Source organism: Botrytis sinoallii (genome assembly GCF_014898435.1).
Source record: "Botrytis sinoallii strain Bc 23 chromosome Unknown BSIN_007, whole genome shotgun sequence".
Lineage (NCBI taxonomy): Eukaryota > Fungi > Ascomycota > Leotiomycetes > Helotiales > Sclerotiniaceae > Botrytis > Botrytis sinoallii.
This window is the reverse complement of record NW_024066034.1, coordinates 1,626,186-1,650,511: the sequence shown is the minus strand read 5'-3', so window position 1 is coordinate 1,650,511 and position 24,326 is coordinate 1,626,186. Positions and strand designations below refer to the sequence as shown.

The 24,326-nt window shown below is 42.4% G+C and overlaps 6 protein-coding genes across 6 annotated transcripts; 3 read left to right on the top strand and 3 right to left on the bottom strand.

Annotated features, from left to right (window-relative positions):
• Positions 1–1,942: 1,942 nt before the first annotated feature.
• On the bottom strand, positions 1,943–4,842 carry EAF02_004907 (uncharacterized protein; the record flags this gene model as incomplete). Its single annotated transcript, XM_038900955.1, has 3 exons — positions 1,943–3,385; positions 3,432–3,533; positions 3,583–4,842. The coding sequence occupies 3 exons, from the start codon at positions 4,840–4,842 to the stop codon at positions 1,943–1,945; spliced, it is 2,805 nt and encodes a 934-aa protein (XP_038759467.1).
• A 2,017-nt stretch (positions 4,843–6,859) lies between these two features.
• On the bottom strand, positions 6,860–9,056 carry EAF02_004906 (uncharacterized protein). Its single transcript, XM_038900954.1, has 4 exons — positions 8,708–9,056; positions 8,616–8,657; positions 7,558–8,564; positions 6,860–7,503 (listed from the first exon to the last, which is right to left on the bottom strand). The coding sequence occupies exons 1-4, from the start codon at positions 8,751–8,753 to the stop codon at positions 7,189–7,191; spliced, it is 1,410 nt and encodes a 469-aa protein (XP_038759466.1). The 5' UTR covers positions 8,754–9,056; the 3' UTR covers positions 6,860–7,188.
• Positions 9,057–9,605: 549 nt separating this feature from the next.
• On the top strand, positions 9,606–10,934 carry EAF02_004905 (uncharacterized protein; the record flags this gene model as incomplete). Its single annotated transcript, XM_038900953.1, has 1 exon — positions 9,606–10,934. The coding sequence occupies one exon, from the start codon at positions 9,606–9,608 to the stop codon at positions 10,932–10,934; it is 1,329 nt and encodes a 442-aa protein (XP_038759465.1).
• Positions 10,935–11,484: 550 nt separating this feature from the next.
• Positions 11,485–11,811, bottom strand: EAF02_004904 (uncharacterized protein; the record flags this gene model as incomplete). The annotated part of the gene is made up of 3 exons (XM_038900952.1): positions 11,485–11,591; positions 11,652–11,744; positions 11,802–11,811. 3 exons carry the CDS (start codon positions 11,809–11,811, stop codon positions 11,485–11,487), a joined length of 210 nt encoding a protein of 69 aa, XP_038759464.1.
• A 521-nt stretch (positions 11,812–12,332) lies between these two features.
• EAF02_004903 (uncharacterized protein) lies at positions 12,333–14,940 on the top strand (the record flags this gene model as incomplete). Its single annotated transcript, XM_038900951.1, has 5 exons — positions 12,333–13,033; positions 13,085–13,302; positions 13,354–13,984; positions 14,035–14,326; positions 14,377–14,940. 5 exons carry the CDS (start codon positions 12,333–12,335, stop codon positions 14,938–14,940), a joined length of 2,406 nt encoding a protein of 801 aa, XP_038759463.1.
• An 8,147-nt stretch (positions 14,941–23,087) lies between these two features.
• Positions 23,088–23,276, top strand: EAF02_004902 (uncharacterized protein; the record flags this gene model as incomplete). Its single annotated transcript, XM_038900950.1, has 1 exon — positions 23,088–23,276. One exon carries the CDS (start codon positions 23,088–23,090, stop codon positions 23,274–23,276), a length of 189 nt encoding a protein of 62 aa, XP_038759462.1.
• Between the last annotated feature and the right edge of the window lie 1,050 nt (positions 23,277–24,326).

The following is a 24,326-nucleotide window of genomic DNA, read 5'->3' as shown; positions in this document are numbered from 1 at the left end:
TTCCCATTTCCCATTCCCAAAAGCCACCCCAGCACCCAAAGCCAAACCCCCAAATTCTTTATCTCTTGGCCCCCTCTACACCGGCTCTTGGAAACCCACCTCCAAACCACTCATCTAGAGATATCCAGCAATATCCAGAAATCCCGAAATCCCCAAGAAATACCAAGGCCCTGCGATTATCCATACTCCCTACAATCACCCGTTTGGGAAGGAGCATTTCCAGACTGCATTTAGCCGGGCTTGGCAAGCGCTTGGCGTGCCGGCAGTGGAAGGTAGGTAGGTAGGTGGGTTTGGGGTAGGTAGGTAGGTGGTAGATAGGTGTTTGGATGGGTTTGGGGAGGGAAGGGTAGGGTAGGGAAGGTAAGGTAGAGAGGGAGGTATGTTTTGTGTTGGTAAGGGATTGTGGGGGATTGTGGTGTGGGATTGGGTGTGGGTGGGTATATATGTGGTGGGTTTCGAGATCGTGATTGTGATTGATGGAGAATGGGGAATGAAGAATGGATGACGAATGAGGGGAGATGATCTGATCTGATAAGATGGATTGTGGATTATAGATGATTAGATGATTAGATGTAAGCTGCTTTTTTATCAAGTGCCATTCTAATCATTCCTCCCTCAAAATTACAATTCCCAACTTCAATTCCCAACTTCCTCAACCCACAATCCAGAACAGAATGAAGATGTAAATTACACATATTGTACATATTGCACATCACAAAATACCTATCTTCTACCTATCTACCTATCTACCTATCTACCTATCTACCTATCTACCTATCTACCCATCTACCCATCTACACCAATGAACCAACCCCAACCCACCTCCCAAAATAATCTCTCAATCTCCCTCAAGCATACAAGCATTTTCCTTACCCATTTTCATATTTTCATGATTTCCCAAGCTTAGATTTTCCTTAGTGAAACTTAGCTTAATCAAATAAATACTCAGTAAATACAATCAAATAATCAAATAATCAAATATGTTAGAAAAGGTGCTTATACCGCATATCACGCTATGCTGTATCGGGATTAGCCCGCATGTGACTCTGTCGAGTCCACACATATATATCGTATCTCTATGTAGAACTTAATAAGATTAAGGCTTTTCCACCAACTCATATATGATCTTTTAACAAAATAATCAAATAATCAAATAATCAAATAATCAAATAATCAAATAATCAAATAATCAAATAATCAAATAATCAAATAATCAAATAATCAAATAATCAAATAATCAAATAATCAAATAATCAAATAATCAAATAATCAAATAAAGTACAAACACCAGTAGAAGTAAAAGTATCCATACCAGGTATTCGAAGTAATAATCAATCTAACCTCACACATACATATACACATACCCAGTATCCATCCAATCACGTCACCAATAGTATCAAATACATACAAATCAACATCCAACCATTTCACTATATTAGCTACCTAGTACCTAGATAATCAGCTCAGCATCTATCTATCTGTAAACTTATTTCTTAAACTAAACTACGTACGATTTCTACCGCTACGATTTTGGAAGCAGAAGCAGAAGCAAACTACCTATCCTATCATCATTAAAAATCGTATCGTATCGTATCGTATCATATCATATCGCATAAGATTAAAGACGCATCGAATTCATTTGGAAAAAAAAAAACACACAAAAAAAAAAGGCAGATCGAGGTATTCAGAATACAATACATTTGTTGACACCCTCCCCATCTATCATTTCTGCAATGATGTAGATTCCAATAAATCCCTATCTCGCTGGTTCCTCAACTTCCTCTCCAAGTGAGAGAACAAACAAAAGTAGTTGACAAAGGTAAGTAGGTAGGTAGGTATAAAAAAAAAGGCCAGTAGCCACGAATGAAAAATGAAAATCCACGCTTCCATCGAACAAACATCTAATCTCCTCTGAGTTTCACCGCACCGCACCTCCAGAAATCTACTTTTCTCCTCCACCAGGTCCCGCAGCTTCACGCTCACTCGAACTATCATCACTAACCAAATCGACCACATTCCTACCACCCTCACGCATTGGCTCTTTACCTTTCCCATCCACCACCACATTTCCATTTTCAACTCGTCCGTTTGCTCTCTCGCCCCCGTCTACACCACTCATCAATACATTTCCCGCCCTACTCTCAAGCTCCGTCTTCCTACCCGGCCCCTTCCCATTCAACGCTTCCCATTGCCTCTGCAACGCCCCAACAGGCACCCTCTTTCGCACACTACTTGAGCCTGCAGAATTTGGTCTACTCTCACCATCCATCACAGCACCACTTGCTCCTGCAGAACCGGAACTGTGATTTTCCATGCCGACCATTCCAGGACCATTGTAAGCCTGGGTTCTACCCCCAGAAGCCCTTCTCTCATTCATACCCATGGGAGCCGAATCAGCGGGTGCAAAATGTCTACTTCTTTCTTCATCTGCTCGTGACATTCCTGCACTTGAATTACGCTTGAGTCTTTTGTTTGCATGATCTCCCGGTCCTCTGTATGCTTGTTCCGGAGCTCCTTGATACCCAAGTGGGCTCATTCGATGGTCTGGGCTAGGACGCGGCTGTGACAGAAGTTGTGGAACAGGTGGGAAATTTTGTTGGAAACTTTGAGCTTGAGGAGGACCTGAATATTGCATTGGGTGGTGACCTGGTGGTGCTTGCGAATATTGCTGGTGCTGAGGATGTTGTTGATGTTGCTGGTGTTGCTGGTGTTGCGGCGGTGCATTAATTGGCGAAAATCCTGTAGCAGGTCTCATATCCACCATCTCCATTCTCATACCGGCCGGTGTTTGATTCTGATGTATTTGCTGCTGAGCGTTTACTGGATAGCCAGCAACCGTTGGTGAATTACGATATTCAATCCTGTTCATGCCAGTAGGTACCATTGGAGAATTGGAACCCAAAACATCACGTATTTTCTTTGCCTCCTTGTCTCTGTCGCGCATACGAAGAGTAACACCAAATTGTTTGCGAATTTGAGATTTACGAGATGCGTTTCCATTTTTGAGAGAGGTAAGCCGTGCCTCTCGTCTCTCGGCGGTCCAGTCCTCCGGAATCTTGCTTTGATCCTCGAGGTATTTTTCTTCGATTTTCTGGAGCGCGTCCTCCAAAGCAGCACGTTTATCGGGCGGCAATTCAGATGGTGAGTGACGAGCCTCTCCGTCCCAGGGAGATGCAGCGATGATCGCTTCGATATGCTTAGAGCGCGATCCTGGAGTGTGGAGAGGTGGACGAGGGATATTGCCAAATGATGTATTCTGCGGGTGGTCAGGGTGTTGTCCATATTGAGGATTTGGCGAATTCGAAACTATGTCTCGGTAGTCTTGATAAACCGTTTCATCGTCTGGACTGCCCTCTGCCCCAAGGCAAACACGCTTCTTTTCATGCTTTGGCAAGTCAGCAAAATTCCCAAGTCACATAGATCAAACATACATATAGCATTCCTTGCTTAGTGGTAAAACCTTGAGCGCAATTGCCACAATAAAATTTCAATCCCGGAGGCTGACTTCTAGTGCAGATATTCTTTTGTCGATGCTATATCGCTGTTAGCTCTAAAGTAGAATCATGATGATTTCATACTCACAAAATTATGACCTCTAATGGTATCAAACTTATAGGTGCACGTGGGGCATCTCAACTCGCGTGGTGGATTTGCTTGGACATCGTTTTGAGATTTTTGCAGGGCGCTGATTCGTTCTTGTTCAGCAACAAGGGGATCCAAAGACGGAGCTTCCACTTTCTTTTGTCCATCATCTTTCATTTCTGTATCATCATCATCATTATTATTATTATTATTATCATCACCATCATGACTTTGTGCTCTACTCGGCATGTGTGGTACGACAGTCTCATCATTCTCGTCCAGAATATCATCGAGACTGTAACCAAGTCTATCAGCCTCAGCCAGCCATCGTATGAGTGTTTTTGCTGGAACACTCTTCAACCGTTCAGAAAGAGCCTGGTCGAGAACTTTGCTGGGTACGAGATCTGCAAGCTGGTTTGCAGAAGCACTCTTGAGGACCCTAGCGACAATCGGTTGCTTAGAGGTGATAGTCTCCAAGAAGGTATCTTTCATGACACCAGAGTCGTTATAGATTCGTGCAAGAACGCTAGGGCTAGCATTCTTCAATCCAGCTCGAAGAATGAATGTGATGTGTGACTCTTTTGCATTCGTGAAAAGAAAATTTCTCCACTGCTCCTTCAATATTTCTTGAGTCGCTTCAGTTGACACATGCAATAAAACTTCCCGCAAACGAGCAGTTTCTTCTTGGATTTTTGCAAGGGATGGCGATTCGTGATGGCGGGTGGACTGACGCTCAAAGGTCGCTATAGAGGGTTGCCTTGGCGTTGGCGTAGCAAGATCTGGACGACGAAGTTGTCTGTGTGCTGTAGGACTCGTGGAAGCGTTCTTGGGAGAGTCACTTGGAAATGATTTTCTCTTCAGAATGTTCGATGGTTGTTCCGATGGATTAATTCCAGACTCCCGTTCGGTGGATGCCTTCTTGCCTCGACGTCCAGAATTTTGTATGGGTAGTCTAGTTTGTTTGGGAGACTCAGATTCCGCCTTTACACTCTTTCCTAGATCGGCTTTGTCCTCGGGTGGTGGACGGGTATCAAGATCGATGGTTCCACCATCCTCATCCGGGTTCGATGATGCTGCAATGGTTTGAGACTCGAGAGGGGACTCATCCCTATTCATCTCATTGTGTTCAGGTAAATTTGTGGATGTTGGAATTACTGTAGATCCTGGGGTATCTGAGAGAGCTACACTGGCGATCTCAGCTACATCAACGTCCGAAAGCTCAGAATCGTCATCACTCTCATCAAGACGTATTGGAGGCATTTGATCTATCACACACGTGGAATCCACGTGTTTAAGAAAGGAATAATGATTGATTTGTTTGATCGAGGTAATCACAAACCCTCAAAGATTTGTGTTGATTGAGAGGATAGTTTTGAACAGACTGAAATTATTCGGGCCTAATATAGTAATAGTAGAAGGCGGAAAGGTGAATTTTGTCAATCTTATAATAATGACACTATAAATTATTATTATAAGTATCATGTGACTGTGGTATAAAAGAATCGTTTAATTGGTCGAGGGTCGAAAGGGAGTGAATCAAGGAAAGGAAAAAGTACCTGGACAGTTATTATGTGAAGAGTAATGTGAGGGTTTTAGATATCCATAACGTAGGGTCAATAGGGGTTCAGAAGAAAAGTAAGATGTCGCAAGTCTGCAACAAGTGTTCCTCGAGTGGAATAATCGATCTATATTCAGACGTACTTATTATTAGTACCCAGGTATTCCTAATCAGAAGATTATGCAAAACGGATCTCATGAACAAATTGCCGAGAGCCTGAGACGTATTCTCGTATCAAGAAAATCAGAGGAAAAGAGATTAGGTCGGTACTCACAGTGAACCGTATTAATCAGAGAGCTTCCAGTATGAATCTAGCGTTATTTGTTTGTCAAGAAGATCAAGGGAGAGGATTAATGTTGATGAAGTGAGTGAGCGTATAAGAATGATAATAAAATGAAGAGAAGAGTAAATGTTGATGATGAAGAAATCAAAAGAAAGTTAATAAAAGCTAAACTATACGAAGCTAAAATTTGCTAGCGTTGGGGCCCTTGCCTATTTGCTCCAAATATAGTGAGTAATATGACAAGCAATTAAAGAAATCAGAAAACTAATAAATGAAGAATGAAGAATGTCTTTAAGAGTTACATCGAAAGAGATCAAAGAATATGATAGTAGATAGATATCAGAATAATTATAATTTCCGAAGAATTCAATACACCACTTACCGTGGTAATAGCAGGCTAGAAGGAAGTGTACTCGGTAGAAAGGAGTCGTTAATTTTTGAGTTGATGAAGTATCTATCCGAACAGCAACAACAATTCATTTATTTAATTGCCGCTGATTTGGTGTTCAATTTCATTACTCATTACGATGCAGTGTACTCGCTATAATAACTGATTATCGTTATTAGTTGTCTTCATGACATGAGATACCTAATTGATTAGGGTTTGTATTATTACCTACCTACCTAGGTAAGTAGGATAGATAGGTTTGATCACAAGTAGCCCAGCAGGTAATAGTATGAAACTAATAAGTACCTGGTATTCTATAATGGAATATAGAGAACTCGGCGAGTAAGCATTAATTCAAGAGTATCTAGATAGATAGATATAGATACTTGTAGTAAGTATCTATATACTATGTATCTATGTATCTGTCTGTCTATCTACCTATCTACCTACAATAAATCATACCCACTTCATCCCTCAGAGAACGATAGAAGAATGTATAGAACAATCCCATATCATCTCTCTGAGTTTCATTACTTGTCTTGTCTGTATCTCTATGTGTATATGAATGGTGGATCTCTCCCTAGCTACCGAAATTGTGACACGCTCATATATGTATGTATGTATTATGTATGTACGTACGTATAATTCCCATCTAGGAACCTATCTACCTACTATATCCATCAATTTGTTATTAATCCTTATTCACGAAACCAATCATTCACAAGACAAGTCTCTGAAACCGCCGAATGAAACTCTTCCGATGATGCCGTAGAGTACAAGTAGTATAGTCATCCAGTCATGATTTGATTAGTACAGTTGATTCATATTATTCAATGCTCGGTTTTACTTCATTTTCCATATTTTTCAAAAGATAGGTAGCAATAGTAATTATTCATAACAGTTCTTTCGCATTCAAAACCGAGGCACGAATAATGACTAGCAATTTACTCTAGTATGACACGGTACAGTGTTTTTTCTGTTTTCTTCGACTGGCGGGGTGGTCAATTGCTAGCGTACATACTTGTGTTCAAGCCAAGTGATGAGTGTAACAGGTAACAGACAAAACATTGTACGCACTGAAACTCATTGGAAAGTAGATTGAAATAGTCGCGAAATAATCAAAATAAATTCTGACCATATATTGGATGGTCCTGGTATCATCTCACCAATTCTATCCTAAATAAACGCCGTATAACCGAAAAGTACTACCTATCGCGATTGCTCGCTGGTGGAGATCCCCAATTACCCCTCAATTCCCGTTATCTCATGGCCTTTCCTTCCAATACCGAATCCCAAAGTTGTCAGAACTACAGACCATACCTCCAAACACATCATAAATATCCTAAATGAAACCAAAACCTTCTTGATGCAAATGATCTAGAACCATGTGTAACCAGGCTGTACCAAATTACTACACTCGACGCATTTCACCATCAGTTTCTCATAATAACCACTTGTATCCGCAGAAATTCTGGATGCCAAAGATCGTCCGTAGGCATGCTGATATGCACCCTTGACTTGATCCATGTGTTTGGGATCCCAATGACATCGGACGACTCGAGCAACAAGTAATTTATCCTTTGTGCCAAAACCTTTCATGGATTCCTCCATGAGGTTTGCATCACGCATGGCCTTGTCCGAAGCTGTGCGAAGTTGATAGAGGAGGGCATCCTCCATGTGGCCGCTGAACTTCTTGTCCAGGGAGTCAGTGAGATTTCTAAATATATTTGCAATGAATCTGCTTACCTTTTTGATAACCCATTCCAATGGTTTTCCATGTTGTTGCTGGTATGTGTGATTGATTGCTCGTAACTGAGCATCATTTCGTTTCGTGAATATCTCACAAACGGTCTTTGCGTCATGTCCTCGTATGGCCTCTGTCGCATTCCATATGGATGCCACATCTCGGTCAACATCGCGAGGGATTACTGGCGCACTCTCCTCGTTCCTATTGGCCTCTAATACCATCAAGAAATGATCCTCTGTCTTCATGCTCAAATCACCTTTGATATCGCCTGCCAGACTCCTCTTGTATCGGCGCTGATACATTGACTTGATCGCATTGATATCGGCATTTGACCTGCCCATCAACACTTCAGTCAGGTATTTCTCCTTTGTACCTACTCCGTCCATGGCGGAATAAAGCAAATGACAATCTTGTATCAAGGGACCCCGAATTATCGCAGCGAGACCCTCCCTGAAATACGAGCTTGTTTCGCTCTCCACATCTGCCAACAATTTCCTTTTGAAAGTATCAAAGAAAGCTTGTCGCAAAGCTTCTATTTGCAAAGGTCCCTTGTTGTGCAATACCTCGATAAGAGTCGCTTCATCAGTACCGAAACCTTTCATAGCTTTGCGCAACGCCTGCGCATCTGCGCGTCCATCGTAGGGTATGCGAGGAGGGCTTGGTAAGTTCAGGTCATATCCGGCTGAAGGTGGAGTAGGTTGTCCGTAACCCATTGGCGCACCATATTGAGTTTGTGCGCCTGGGGGTGGAGCGCCATATGGTGGTTGAGAATATCCGCTTTGCGATGGAGGATAAGGCGATGATTGCGGCGGGGGATAATGTCCCGGCGGACCTGGTGGAGGTGCGCCATATGGTTGCTGTTGTGGGTAGGAACCTTGTTGGGGAGGATATTGTTGGTAGGGTTGTTGCTGCGGTGGATATGGAGGCTGCTGTGGAGGAGCACCATATGAATTTTGAGGATATGGAGGTTGGGTAGGAGGGTATTGCTGATATGGCTGAGGAGAATCTAATTCAAAGTCAACAGGTGCTGCATTGTCGCAAACGTCAATTCACATACGACGAGGGGGTATTTGTGGTGGGTATCCAGATTGCGGGGCAACTGCGCTCAAGTCAGATATTGTCGCAAATACGAATGTAGATTTTACTCACGTCCAGCCAGCGGTGCACCATACGGAGGATAGTTTTGATATGACATTCTTGCGCTTTTATTGTTCTGTGAGAAATCTATGCCTGTAATTGTAAGTTGACTCAAAGTGTGGTTGTAAGCCAGTAAAAGTAGGTAGAGCAGAAGGATTCAAGTGTTATTTATCGCGAAGCTGTGCAGAAGGCAAACCGTAAGGTCAAGAATCCTCGCGGGGCTATGGCAGAGGTCAAATGAGGGGTGGCCAGTCACATAGCGCTTAGAATTCAATCATTATACAAATCAAGCCTACCCGTGAACCATCTTGACAATGTTGAGGCGTAGAGGCGCAGTAATGACGACTTTGTTGTTCTCTTCCAAGGTTACCCAATTAAATAGTATGGCAAAGACAATTGTGAGATGATGACCACCGATGACTTTCTTGATCATTCCTTCCTTCCCTGGTAAATCCCCGCAGAGACGAGGGTTGGCGAGAATAGCGAGGATGATTCGAAGTGGAATCTTTTAATTCCCAAAACTTACGGAACAATCGGATCAAAAAAATGATAACATGGGCATAAATCTAGTTGAAAATGTTCCTACGTCTGAATGTCTTCAACTATTCCGTAATTACCATGTAAACGGCATCGCCATTTCTGACATCGTACAGAAGAGAGGGAGAGCTGTGGTTGGAGTTTCTTTTTTCGGTTCCCATCCTGATTTCCTTTGATGGTTTGTTTTACTTCTCTAGGTTTGCACATTCTACTTCCATCACAATTCATATCATGTTTGCACAGCACAATGCTTGTCGTCGTTTAGTGTGGCTTATAGAATTTGCACATGAACCTTACATCTCCAATACTTGTTTAAGCAAGGAATATTCTCTTCTTCAATCGTGCTTTCTTTCTACTGCAGTTTCTTGAGACAATGGGAGGCCACGCGTTTTCTTCTCAGGTTCCACCCATCAAGACGCCCCGTATGACTCAGGAAGTCTACGACGAAGCTCTCAAACTTAATCAAGCAATTCTACGCAAATTTTACTCCAAAGTTGAGAGTGCTATTGAGGGACCTGGCAAGACTACGTATGGGGATGTCGACATCCTTGTTGCATTACCTTTGGAGGGTGCGTTTTCTTCTGAAGATCGAGTCGGGGATGAGCTCAAGAAAGCTTTGAATGCCAAAGCCTTCGTGCAGGAAAAAGGCAATCCTACCATCAATTTTGCGGTTCCTTGGCCAGAGCATACTATCACTGGTGATGGAAAGAATGTGACTGAATCTACAGATGTTTCGCTGGCGAGCAGGTACGTTCAAGTCGATGTCCATATATGTAAAAGCGAGCATGAATTTGACTGGGAACTGTTTCATTCTGCTCATGGCGACCTATGGAACATCATCGGCACCACGATCAGAGGGTTTGGACTTACTATCAACAATCGCGCATTTTTCATTCGCATCCCCGAAATCGAGTTGGCAGACAGAAAGAAGAGCATGGTATTTCTGACTGACAATCCGGCCGAGATACTGGGCTTCTTGGGGCTGAATCAAGAAAAGTGGTGGAAACGTTTCAGTACTCAGCAGGAAATGTTTGAATATGCCGCAACTTGTCGAATGTTCTGGGTCAGAGATGTGGCCGAAGATGAAGCGGAAGGGGATGCCACTGGCAGTATTGCCGAGAGAGGCCAAGAGGGCGGAGTAGAGGGGAAGAAAAAGCTAAAGCACAATGATCGTCAACGTCTGATAAAACGACCTATATTTAGAGCTTGGGTTGATGAATTCATCCCTATGTGTCGAGAAGCAGGAAAGTATAGTGATACAAAAATCACGAGGGAACAAATTCGTGATGAAGTTTTCGAGAAATTTGGCGTCAAGGAGGAATACGAAACCAGGCAACACGATTGGAATCTTGCAAGACATCTAGTGGAAGTGATGAATGACGGTATCAAAGCTAATATTCCGGTTGACGGAGGTGATAATCAATCGAGGTCTGCAGCTACAAAATTTCTGAAGGGTGTCATTATGGAAGGAGAACTATACGAGGGGGCTGTTCCTGAAGCTGCAATCAGGGACGAGAACGGATTTTACAACATTCAGTTGGTCAAAATCTTCGTGGTCGAAAACTGGAGGAACGCGATGAAAATTGGAATGGCAAGGCAGCTAGCCAAAGCCAGGGAAGCCATGAAGGCGAAAGCTGAGAAGAAGGCACAGGCAGAGCGAGATTCTAGTTTGTATGATGTAGTGCGATATGGACAATACTGATTAAATTATGAGTGTCCCCAACAAGAACAAAAGTACTAATGGTATTGGTTTGGAGCTGATACCAAAGCAGCGGCTGTGGCCGAGGGGTTTGATGGCCGTGGGGCGGCAGACCGGTGACCACGATCATCCGCAACGATCCACCCTCTAATTTTTATATCTTCGTGTATGATATGGGGAAGGGGGAGGCGCAGAATTTTCAAATGCCTTGAATCCATGAATCCATCACACAAGCACAGTCGGCGAACATTTTCATGGGCCTGTAAGCGGCGAAGTTGTAGCTATCTTTGGAAGTCAATAATAGAAACACTTTCACAGTTGAAACAAGCCTGCATTTATCCATAAATTCTGGATCAATATAGATTGTCCAGAATATGCCTAAGCATATTGAATAGATTACTCCGTCGTGGTGAATGGTTCCCCATATTCAGCTCGAAGCCTTATCACACAAGTCTGAAAATCCTCCATCAAACCCATACGCCGTATTATCCACGCCTTTGCTCAAATGTCTCGTAAACTCAATAACCCATCGCGCATAGAACTGAACCCCCATTTATTTCTTTCCCTTACCACCGCTGCCGGAAATGCCGTGCGACTTGGTCTTCAAGGGGCCCTTCTGTCCACCGATCTCCTTGGCTAATTTGTCTTGCCTTGCCTTGTCTGAAGTAGTGATTGTCAATGAGATGTTATACTAGATGGTGGGAATACAGAGTCACTTACCCTCCTTCTGCTTCTGCTTGAATGCGATGGTCTCATCATCATCCTCAACCTTGACCTTCTTCTTCACTTTGTTGTGGATAGGGTTTGTGCCGTCTAGGTATCTCGGTCAGTATCATGCGGCCGGAGAAGGATGAACAAGATTATACGAACTTCCTCCCATTTTGAATTAAATTTATCGGTTTTTTGGGTGACCTTTTGGAATAACTGATCGTCTTTTTTGGTGGAAGAAATGCGGAATTATTCTGGACTTCTCGAGGCACTTTTTGGTGGGGGAAGGGTATTTTTGCGGGTTTTCTTAAAAGAATGCTGACAAGGTGGATGCAAGATCAACCTAACCTCATTTAGATTAGTGTGTTTATCGATATGGCAGCTGCAACTGACCGTCATGCAAGATGTTGAATTTATCAGTTTTAGTTGTACAACCACATACACAGCAACAACTTGGCAGTCAAACCAATAATTGATACTTCACTCTCTTATACTCTTTTCTATTACACTAAGACTCATCCTCTACCTTCATACTGCCAAAGCAAACCAAAGTAAAGAAGAAAATTATGCGCTGAGAGATAACCGGTTGGGCTCTTCTCACTTTGGGATCTTGTTTGTGATCTTTGGCTGACACACATTTATCCAAATCTAAAGGCAGGGGGCGCTTTCGTCCTTACAATTACAACAAGGAATATGACGGCATCATTAGCAAGCTCTGACGAGGGCGAGATTCGTGATGGAGTAGTGGAGAAGAAGGCAACTACGTCGCTGCGTACACCCGGTAGCACTTCCGTTGACCGTCAAGACAGAACCCGTTCTAGTACGACTTCTTTATCACCACGCTCCCCCGAACAATTATATAGATCTAGAGATCAAAGAAGTCGTTCCCCTTATTCTGATCGACACTCTCGAGGTTCGAAGAGACCTAGAGATGACGACTACCCAGACCGTAGCAGAAACGATTCAAGACGATTCAAGGTTCATTACGAAGATTATTCTCAAGACCATAGACGCCGCGCACGGGTTTCATACGAAGACATAGACAAGGGGCCAACGAATTCATCCGAACTACGATATGACGATCATGATCATCGGGATAGGCATCCCGAAAAACGTCCTCGAACCAGAAGTCGTTCGCCTTACCGAGCTAATCGTGAAGGAGATAGAAGTGGACGAAATGGACAATCAGTAAAGAATGGCAACCGCTATGGTGACTATGCGGATAAAAACAAGCCTTATGGGTATGGAGGTTCATACCGAAGTTCAAGAGACCAGTCAGTGAGCAATCGGGGAAAGGGCCCGCTGCCTACTGATAATTCGAGATATGAGGCTAAAACTACTCAAGGGCAATTGCAACAGCATAAACATCAACGTGATGGAAGTGAGATGGACATGTATGCTATTGATCAATCCCTTCGTGTTGAGCATTTACTGATGCAACCTAGATCTTCCCCTGCTGAGGAAGCTTCTAATGAAGTTCCTGAAGAAGAGCCAATTGATGAAGCTACACTCATAGAACAGCGACGTAAGCGCCGCGAGGCAATTAAAGCTAAGTATCGAGGTTCTGGTACACCCTTGTTAGTACAAGCTTTGCACTTAGGAGACAAATCTGGAGGATCTACTCCTGGACAAGGTGAAGATGATAGCCCTACAGGCCCAACCGGTAAGCAGATTACACTGTATTGCGAATTTCTCTCTGATTCGTTAACCTCAGCTTCACCCACCGTCTCGACTCCCGGGACCCCTATGGACCCAGGATCTCCTTCCGCTTTCGCAATCACGGATGATCAGGATCTTGCCAACTCACACGGAGTTCCAACAGCAGATGAGGAGGATGGACCTTCAGCCGCAGATTATGATCCAACTATGGATATGAGAGAAGATAGACAGCGCGACGGACAACGACATTTTGATGAGGTATCCTCCGGGGCATACAATGAAACGAAGCCAACATCTGAACAAGATGTCCTCCTTCCTGCAGAAATCGCACCCGCTGAAGTCAAAGCTCCAAAATCGAAGGACGAATTTGATATGTTTGCAGACGATGACGACGACGACATGTTTGCCGAAGATTCAGTTGCGGATGATAAGCCTCAAGCTATCACGAATGGTGATGTTGCCAAAGCAGTGCCTATTCCACAGGCTAAAGAGCTCGACGTCGGCATGCTCGACAATTGGGATGATCTTGAGGGTTATTACAAGATTATTCTTGGTGAACTTTTGAATGGTAGATATCATGTCCAAGCAAATCTTGGAAAGGGTATGTTCTCGGGCGTGGTTCGAGCTATGGACATTACCACCAAAAAGTTGGTCGCAATTAAGCTCATCAGGAATAACGAGACTATGTAAGTTGATCTACACCCATCCAAAATCTGAAATGCTAACAGTATCATAGGAGGAAGGCTGGAATGAAGGAGATTGAGATTCTGGAAAAGATCAAAGATGCAGATCCCGAGGACAAAAAACATATGATACGTCTAGAACGATACTTTGAGCACAAAGGTCATTTGTGTATGGTTTTCGAACATTTGAGTATCAATTTGCGCGAGGTTCTGAAAAAATTCGGAAACAATGTTGGTATCAATCTCAGGGCCGTGCGAGCATATGCTCATCAAATGTTTCTCGGGCTCAGCTTGATGAAGAAGGCCAACATCTTACACGCTGATCTGAAACCTGATAATATTTTGGTAAGTTTTTACTTCAATTCACGAATCTTCTTTTCTAACTCGTTGCTTAGGTGAATGAAACTCGCAATATGCTCAAAATTTGTGATTTGGGATCCGCTTCAGACGCAACGGATAATGAGATCACTCCCTATCTTGTTTCTCGTTTCTATCGTGCACCAGAAATTATTCTTGGCATGAAATACGACTTCGCCATTGATATTTGGTCTATTGGATGCACCTTATACGAATTGTATACCGGTAAAATCCTATTCACTGGTAGATCAAATAATCAGATGTTACGCTCCATCATGGATTGCCGCGGAAAGTTTTCAGTCAAGATGTTGAAAAAAGCCGATTTTGCCGGAGTTCATTTTGACGACATGCTGAATTTCAGAAGCGTTGAACCAGACAAATTAACTGGCAAGGATGTCGTTAAGACAATGACATTCGCAAAGCCAAGCAGAGACCTTCGAACTCGTCTAATTTCGGCATCAAAGGGGCTGACAGAGGTTGAACAGAAGGAGTTGACATTGTTTGGGGACTTACTGGAAAGATGTTTGGCGCTCAACCCAGAGAAACGAATAACACCCACGGAAGCATTGAAGCACCCTTTCATCGCAAAATTGATGAAATAAATTGCAAGGGTTGAGAAGCGGACGGGGTAGACATTTTGGTATGATGTAATGGGGCTGGGCTGTTACGATCGAGAAAATGAGAGCGAGCGAGATGAACAAAGATACACACAGTATTCGAATATTGCTGGTATTAATCATTAGAGCATCATATTAGCATAATACATTGTGCTCCTCATGTAGCAATATCTTATCTCAGAGTACAAGAGGGGGATATCGGTAGAAAGTTGGAGTTGAATCAATTTAATGATAGCTTCTCCAAAATTTGCATTGGCTATCGTTTGGTGCTTGTAGTCTTACCTTTTTTGTATACATTGGATTTCCCAGACTGGATGCCTCAAGCGGGCGAATCTTGACCGGCTTAATATTTTCAAGTTAAGTACATCGAGTCTTCTAATGGTATTTCACAATCACTTGAACGATTGAGAATATACTAGCTAAAATCAAATACTTTTACTTCCTGTTGCTCTGGATTCTCTCTCTATTTCTCTTGTGTACTCCAGCCTCTATGGTGTTATTTCGGTCATATCATAACTCATTGGTGTCTTTATGTTCAATTCACTCGTTCCTTTTTCGTTTCTATTCATAAATGGTTCCCCATTTACTAGGTAGTGGTGCATAATGTATCTCTCTCAGTTGGTAATGAGTAGCGTCAACCATCAAGATTGTTTCATTGCTACTTCACAGTCATACTCATATACATATCTCTCCGGCAGTCTTTTGCATTTGTAGTAATGTTACCATCGTAACCTATAACTCCAGGATTCGGTACAATGGCCAATTGTTATTCATTCATTCATTCATTCATTCATCGATCTCAAATTGTTTGTTGATAAGTCTCATGAACTGTTCCTACCTTACAAAGAAACACGATTGTTGATCTCCCACCCCATGCTCACACAATTATGAATGATCGAACCACTTGTTCCCATTGAACGGTTCACGAAAAAGGAACCACATGATACTAAATTCTCAATCAGGCACGGTTTACACGAGATGACAGTAAACAATCTTTTTCATTGGCTACATACATACATCCATCTACGATTTCCCTCTTGAGAGGAAGGCACCTGTCAGAATCCAACATTGATGTTCGGATCTGGAAGGTGCTGAGAAATCGATGCTATCTAGATCTATCTAACTATCTAACTATCGATACTATCTAAATCTATCTAACTATCGATACTATCTAGATCTACATTATCGGTACTATCTGAATTCACTTTTACTTTTACTCTTTCCTCTTTCTATCCATCTTCACTACAGACTAAAACCCGTTTTCATTCCGACGTGCGATACTCCAAAGTGCCATTGCCAAACCCTCTTCCTCCCACCTTTTTCCGTTTCCTTTTCTTCCTCTATAGTTTTGAATCGTTCCATTCGTTATTTCCCATTGAGATTCGGGCTTTACGCTGGCGCTTGATGAAGAATATGCCGTATCTTGTTCTTGCTGGAATGAAATCTGTCAAGGCGGGCCAAATGGCGGATTGGTGAGAGAGCGATTGTACTGCGTACCTAGGTAGTTTTTAGAATGTTGATCTACATTAACTCTGAGATGAGAGATCGGGAAGGAGTATTGTGTTTTGAAAATGTGAATAATGTATACTCAGCTTTTTCCGCGTGCGGTCCGAATTCCTTTGGATTGGGACGTCGAGTTGAGTGATAGTGATGCACATGCAGTGATACGACTTATTTTGCGTATTTGAGTTGTGTTTGTCTTTAGATTGGCTTGTCGATATATGGTGAGATTTTTGGTGGCGATAGGGTGGTGGTACTTGGGCTTTCTTAACGCTTCTCCCAGGTTTACCCAATAGGCCTTGCCGGGGCGTACCTATCGGGCGATCTCTTGTGAGGTTTGACGATGTAGATGGTGATGTAGATGGTGATATAGATGGTTTTATAGATATAATATAGATGGCGTTATAGATAGTGATGTAGATAGCGATGTAGATGCGATATAGATGTTAGATATAGATATAATATAGATGTGATATAGATGTGATATAGATGTGATATAGATGTGATATAGATGTGATATAGATGTGATATAGATGGCAATGTAGATGTTGATGTAAATGTTGATGTAAATGTTCATGTAGATGTTGATGTAAATGTTGATGTAAATGTTGATGTAAATGTTCATGTAGATGTTGATGTAGATGTAGATGTTGATGTAGATGTAGATGTAGATGTAGATGTTGATGTAGATGATGATGGTGGAGTACTTGGGCTTTCTTATCGCTTCTCCCAAGTTTACCTAAAAGGCTTAGCCAGAGGCATACCTAATAGGCGATCTCTTACGAGGTTTCATGCATAGATGGTGAGGACGTGATAGCGATAGCTTTGATACGTGGCTGGGTAATGAGTGACATTGATTATTGAAGTCGTTTCTAGAATTCTATGCTGATGAAGATCGATCGTATATATTGAATTATGGAGTCTTCCATGTTTTCTGTAATTGATGAACTGCTAATTTAATTGTCGTTATGAATTAATTTATTTGTAAAGGGTTTGTATCTGTTGGTAAGTAGGGCGACGAGGTAGACCGTAAGCGAACGGCTGCATTAACGACTACACAGACGCCATTAGCATTCGAATGACATTTGGAAGCCTGTATGAAATGTGACGTGAACGAACTTCTTGGGATATATCTTTCAGTACTGGCCGTAACGTATTCAATATGTGCTGGAAGACTGGCGTTTTTAAATAGCTTGATGAAAAGGCTGGGGTATAAGTGATAAAATGACGAAGTGTTTATAATCAAGAAGACAGATCGCCAAGGGACATTCGCTATGAATATCAACACTTGGTATCTGAAGAAAGAAAAGATGAATGTTAATGATTAGGAAGTAGATTCTCAGAAGGCTGCGAAATTCGAGCCTTTTATAGAAAAAATTTGCTGGTGAATCAAATCACGCAATCGTAGTCTTATGCTAACATTTACCAAATGATGTAGAATTTTACTCGCGCCATAACAACATTGAACCAATCACAACGCATTCGTTACGAGATTGACACCTTTCATTTGAAAATTTCCGGTCTAGATATGGGATTGACTGAGTCCGTCAGTATCTAATACTGGAGTTTTAAAAGTAAAACAGGTCATTCACTCGAAGTATGAAGCTTGTCAGCCAATCACAAATAATTATCGCAGATAATGAGATCTGTCAAGAGGAGATCTCGCAGATAATGAGATCTGTCAAGAGATGATCACTGTCTAGCAGCGACTATTGAGGTTAGTACATAAGAAGTGCTGGAGCTAATGAGTGGGGGATTTTATCGATGATAGAATTGCTCTTGTAGGACGAAAGGGGTATATTTATTATGATATGAAGTGGAGCTATACAATCGTAGAGTCACACCTGACATACTAATCCCTAGAGTTGAGAGGGGGGTCAATCTGCCCTGGTTTGTGTCAGTAGGGCTCATAACCACCAGGTCCCGGAGGCCTGGCCAACTGTTGAACTTGATGTGAGCCGAAACCTCACCTGCCCCTCCATAGTATCCTTTTTCTGTTAGTCTTCATCCCATATTTCAAGTTTTGTTTCTGGAATTTCTGCAGTCTGGTTTCAAATTTTCTGAGGATTTGGATGAAGGGTGCTCGCCAAGGAATGGGCTTGGTAGCAAAAGGGGCAAAGGGTATTGAAAACAGTCGTAAGCGAACATTAGATTTCACTCAGCTATACAAGACAGGAACAGAAAAAGGGTGCGCGACAGTTACGACAGTGTCGAATCGTGTGTGATGATTCAATAGCCTTCTATTTTCACAAGATGTGTCTCATAAGAAAGTTCACTGGCCACCGTGTCTTATTGCTATATCATGAATTTTGATCGCAAGCTCTTAGATCACATTCTGTATCTTTAGGACAGGTGGAACACTGGGGGTCATAGGTTTCGGTAAGGTACGCGAACCAATATCTGGTATTTTTGGATGTCCTTTAGAGTCATTGCCAACATTTCTTCCTCCAGGAATACAGCATGGCTTAAATAACCTCAAGGCCTTTTGAATTTTGACATGGGATATCTCCCGTGGACAAACATTGGAGGAATTGCAACCTCAAAGAAATCAGCGTACCCAAACTCCCCTATTTTCCTCCCTTCGGCCCAAGGAGATGGTCAGTTCTTCCAATCCTTAAAAGAGGAGAGAAGAAAGTGATTACGATTCATCAGCAGTGAATAAATTTTCAGCTGACCAGAAGGGAAGGAAAGGAAAGAAGAAGGATTTACACTAATCTCATGATGTTTCAAGACCACATTATCTCCAAAAGAGGATCAAGAATCGTATGATTTATCCTGTCTTCCTATCATTTTTTTAAAAAAAAAATCATGAGGAGAGAGTCTTTTGAATGGCATAGACGAGAGAAGGAGTAGAAAGTGTATAATAGGAGTTCAAGAACTCTGGAAGTAGCTCTTAGAAATATTCAAACTGAATTTGAACATCTTTTGAAGATGAGATGAGAATGTTGTGTTAATTAGAAGAGTTGATTCCGATAAAGATAATTGAAAGAGGTGGAAGAGGAAGGGGCTTTATAAGTATGATAGATATATAGTGAGATTTCTAGAACAGAGATTAGAGGTTGATTCAACATTCCACCTACATTGTTGACGCGACCAAGCATTCGCATCAACTGCCTAGATTTTACATTTTCTGCGTCTGAACCAGATTTTAGTCTTGATTATAACTTAAAGAACCCGTTGCCAAGATGCCTTTACACCAGCCACTGCCGAACGACAATAACGGCTTTTTAGCTGTGTGCTAAATCTAGCCTCGTGTGACGTGAACTAGAGGTACACTCAAACCAGATTCAGCGCCTTTTTCAATTACAATGACCAAGACGCCGATGTCGGAGCATTAGAGCTCCTACTAAATTGGAACTATCGGTGCAGATCTAAGATCTGTTAGATCACGGTCAAGAGTTACGAGAGAAAAGCAAGACTGTTCGTCGTAGTACCATGCAAGGCACGAAAGGATAGCGTGGTGATGGCGTGCATTACTGTTGAACTCATTATTTTCGATGTCAACATGATGAAATGGATTGAAATTTGGGCATATAGTAAGCATTATCAAATTGGTATTATTTGAGTTGAGCCAAGACACAACTAGGGAATCTGGTGCCATGGATAGTCGCGAAGAGTCTAAATCACTTGAACATAACCAACGTCATACTAACCCAAACGAGTAAAAAATCTGAAACGAAATGCGTCCAATATTGAAATAAACATTTACTCGCCTAGAAAAGAACAAAGTCAATATATCACCTAATTACTATTCGGCCGTGACTCCTGAAAATCTCTAGCGAACATGTCAAAGTGCTATTAACCCTACAATGGTCTGGAATCCTTGGCATTGCGATGTTCAGGGAGGTGATTTAATGAGGAGTAAAGTATCAACAAACATTAAAGACGGTAGAAAAAGTAGACGAAAATTACCTGCTTTTGTCTTAGATTAGACAACACGCAATGACTCCAGTAGTTGATAGGTAGATTGCGCTTGTGACAAGACATGCTGACACAACGTACTGATACAAAAGACCTGGAAAACGAGATTTGAGAATATTTTGATGTTCTCTGGCCCCCTAGAATAGAATTATTGCGGGGTTAATTATCTAGTCGCTTAGTTTATTGGCATCATATCTAGTGCAGACTATGAACTCCATGCTGATGGTAGATCTTGGTTCGTATGAAGCAAATTCCAACAATACTAGATGTAGAGTCAAGTATAGAACAAGCTCATGCGCCTTGAAGGGCTCCCTCGTCAAACTGTCTCAGATTCGTAGCAATGATGCCTGACGCTGGTTGGAACCAAGAGCTATTCTCATCCCACCAACATGTTTTCTCCGGAACATCTCCTTTGCTAATTATGAATAGATCAAACATGATAAGAAAGTTTTATTGCATATTTCGCAATAAGATCTAAATATAATCAACCACACACAACCGAGAGGAACCCTTCCCTGCGGCACAGCACTGGCTGCAGCTGTCATCGCAACTGAAATGTTGTCTTTGTCTTGGGATCAAAATTTATGTCATCTGAATCATGCGAATCTTAATCATATGAACTGTGAATACGTAGATGCTGTTTGTATGTATTTTTAAATTGACCAATCTTGGAGAGACTTTCCTCCTACAGGTGCCGTGTCATTTAGGCCGTGGATCTAATTATCTTTTATTGTGCCAGTACGAGTATATCTGGTGGAGTCTAATATTCGTAATTAATACCCGCCCGGGGATCGAGCAAAGGCCCTCCCCCAAAAAGCAATGATTGTGGGTACAGGTACCAATCTACAAGACGCAGATACGAAAAAGGCAATTCACTTGATTTCAATACAAAATCGACATGGATTCCACACTTATGGCCACAGACTTCGAGAAATTGAGGATGATATATTGAGTCGACTATAGATGGAAAGCACACAAAAGCATGTTTCTTTTAGCGCCTTCGCTTTGCGGCCTGGAGGTCTTCAAAGCGGTCGATATGTTCCCACGATTGATAAAGGGCCCAGAAAGGACCACTTCTTTATTCCGTGCGGGTACGTGCTGAGAATAGTACACTGTACAGATCTGGGGATGACGTGCATTTAGCAGTTCATGGGAATTATTAAAGGTTCGCACTCAAACGTCACACATGGCGGTTATGATACATTTTGGGTGGTTGGCGTTGAATTGTAGTGGGAGCGGGGGTCCAAACACGTGCATATCTCGTAACGCTTAGGAGTGATGCCGGCGTTTCTGATAATAGACAAATGTTGATGAGAGATGTGCAATGATTCGTTAGTTGCTTGTTAATTATTGATTTTGCTTGATTAAACATATTAAAATTTGCTCAATACAGAAGGTTGGCTTGTCCTTGAGAATGTAGCGACATTAAGCTAAAATGGGAATTTCGACCATGGATAAGTAGTAGTAACCAATAGAGGATGATGGGATTTGATTCCTCCACAATCCAACGGTCACACCGACCAGAAAGTTTGAATCGGTATTCCCGAATTAACGTACATGACTCAATGTCCTCTAATAATTGTGATTTATCTCATCTCTGCTATGGATGGTAAGAGGTATCAGTAGAGATAAATAATGAGCTCACTAGGCTTGAATTGTGTCACGGAAATGGTACACCATTAAATGAATATCATTCGATCGGTTACATCCGGCTGCTTCTTCATTGTCAACCATTCTGTTATCGTCTTGTAGAGTCGTAGGTTTGTCATATCTCAACTTTGGTGGACCCGAGTGTCTAAGTTTGACGGGAAGGAATGAGGCTGGGATGCGGGACTCCGGTTGGTGTCTTCGTACATCGTCATTATTTGAATCTGCCAGGAAGAGAAGGAATAGCAGGACTACACGGCCGGTCCTGTGAGAGACGGGGTAGACAGGAATGTCAGGACAGGACTTTCAATAGCTGAGATAGCTGAGGATGGAGACCAAGATCAACAATGCTGTACATCTCATGATCATGACAATCGCATCCATTTGAACATCGCTTTCATTCCTGCAACCTAAGACGATGGCGAATTATCTCCGCTTTGTACTCTATAGTCAGGGTACAGTATCAGGGTAACCTCGAGAATTGAAGAAAGCTGCAGTAAGACGGCGAATTCTACCTACGCCTTACACACCATTTTCTTCTTCCACTCAGATACTTCTATTTCCTCCACATCTGACCACCATCTGCCATGCGTCTTCCTTTCATTCTCACCTCTTGCGAATCGGCTATATGGTCGGCGTACATTCACTGGATGGTTGGTGATGGCTGCTTAGATGGGGGGGGGGTTATGTATTGTAACCATACCTACAAAGGTGTGAGAGAGATTGCCTGTTTTCCTGCCTTGTCGTCCATTTCCGTTACGTGGAGCCGGGATTAAAAAGACCTTAAGGTTGTACAGCGTTTCCTGTGGGGGGGGTATGGGTTATTGAAGGGATTCAGATGGTGGTCAGAGTGCTATTACGGATACACAACGGCTTGCGACCAAAGACCACAGACCACATATTATTGTATGGAGTAATGAATGTTCAATCTATTGAATTTTACCTAGTATGTTAAGCACATCAGATCCTAATCCTTCCTGCCTGAAATTAGCACTTCGGGCGCTGGTGTAAATCAGGTAATATTACCTGTTGACAATATGAGATGTTGGTACATCAAACTAATAATGAAGGAGATTTTGGTTTCGAGACAAGTTCACTCATTTATTTGCTGCGTTCGGGAGTTCCAAAGTTTGGAGTGGACATTGGCACTGGGTAGCGGTGAGTTTCAGGGGTTGACGAAGGTTAAACGGTGCCCAGCTAGTCGTTTGCCAGGACCATCTGTTCGACATTGCAAGGAGATGGCTAATTGGTAATTATCACTATCACTAGGTATAACCTTCAATTTTGTTTTCTCGGGCGAATAATGGCGGTGTTGGCGGTAAGAGAGAATCGGTTTTGAAGAGGCAGCTGTAGCCTATGTAATCTTGCGCAATCATAATAGGAGGGCTTGATTATATGGGTTTGATTGGAAGTGATTGTGTGTAGCATTTGTAGCAACTGTCAGTCTAGGTACAACCTGCCATATGAAGGATGTCGGGTCCTGTACGAAAGCTGACTGAGTGACTAGCGCAACCATTGGCTGAGATGGAGTCTCGGGGCGTTTGACTAAGGCGGATTTTCATCGGAAAGGCTTAATATGTACGAAGTAGCGATGATTTCAACTTTCGATGAGTCTGTAGACAACCTTCATTGGTAGGCTATGATATCCATGCTCTGACTAGGTAATTCGGAGATGTCCAGCCTCTATTTTGGCATCTCGCCCTCCTTCGCCCAGTCACTACTGCCGGCTTTATCCATTCTTGTGCATAATTGAAGTATTCCATAAGTGAGCAAGATGTGCAGCTTGTGCAAAGAGGCTGTGGGGAAAATATGAGTCTGCCACCAAAATCGATGCCAGTTAGATGAACCAATGAATTTGTGTGGACGAGATTCTGCCAACAAATGTGTATTATTGTGGACCATTTGTCAAGTCATTGATGAGTAGGCTCGTAGGCCTGTCTATCGAACATTAAGGTCAATTCACGATTTAAGGTATCAAATTTGGGGTCAATTCACTGTGGGTACGGTAGATAGACTAACGTGTATTAGCTTCACAGTTCTGCTCTTGTATAAATTAAAAAATTCTGTTTCCAAACATCACCACCAACTTCCAAGTTATACAAACCCAGGAATATCAACGCCCCAGCGTTTCTCTTTTACTCATGAGCAAATCAACCCAATACGATCTTAACCACAAACATCAGTCATTTCCGTAGCTGCAGCCTCACTATCGTCGTTTCCACTTTATGCCGCTCAGATCACTCATTGGGTGATGTTTTACTGGGCTGGGCTCGTATGCGTGGCAAGGGCGCAGTAATGTTGCA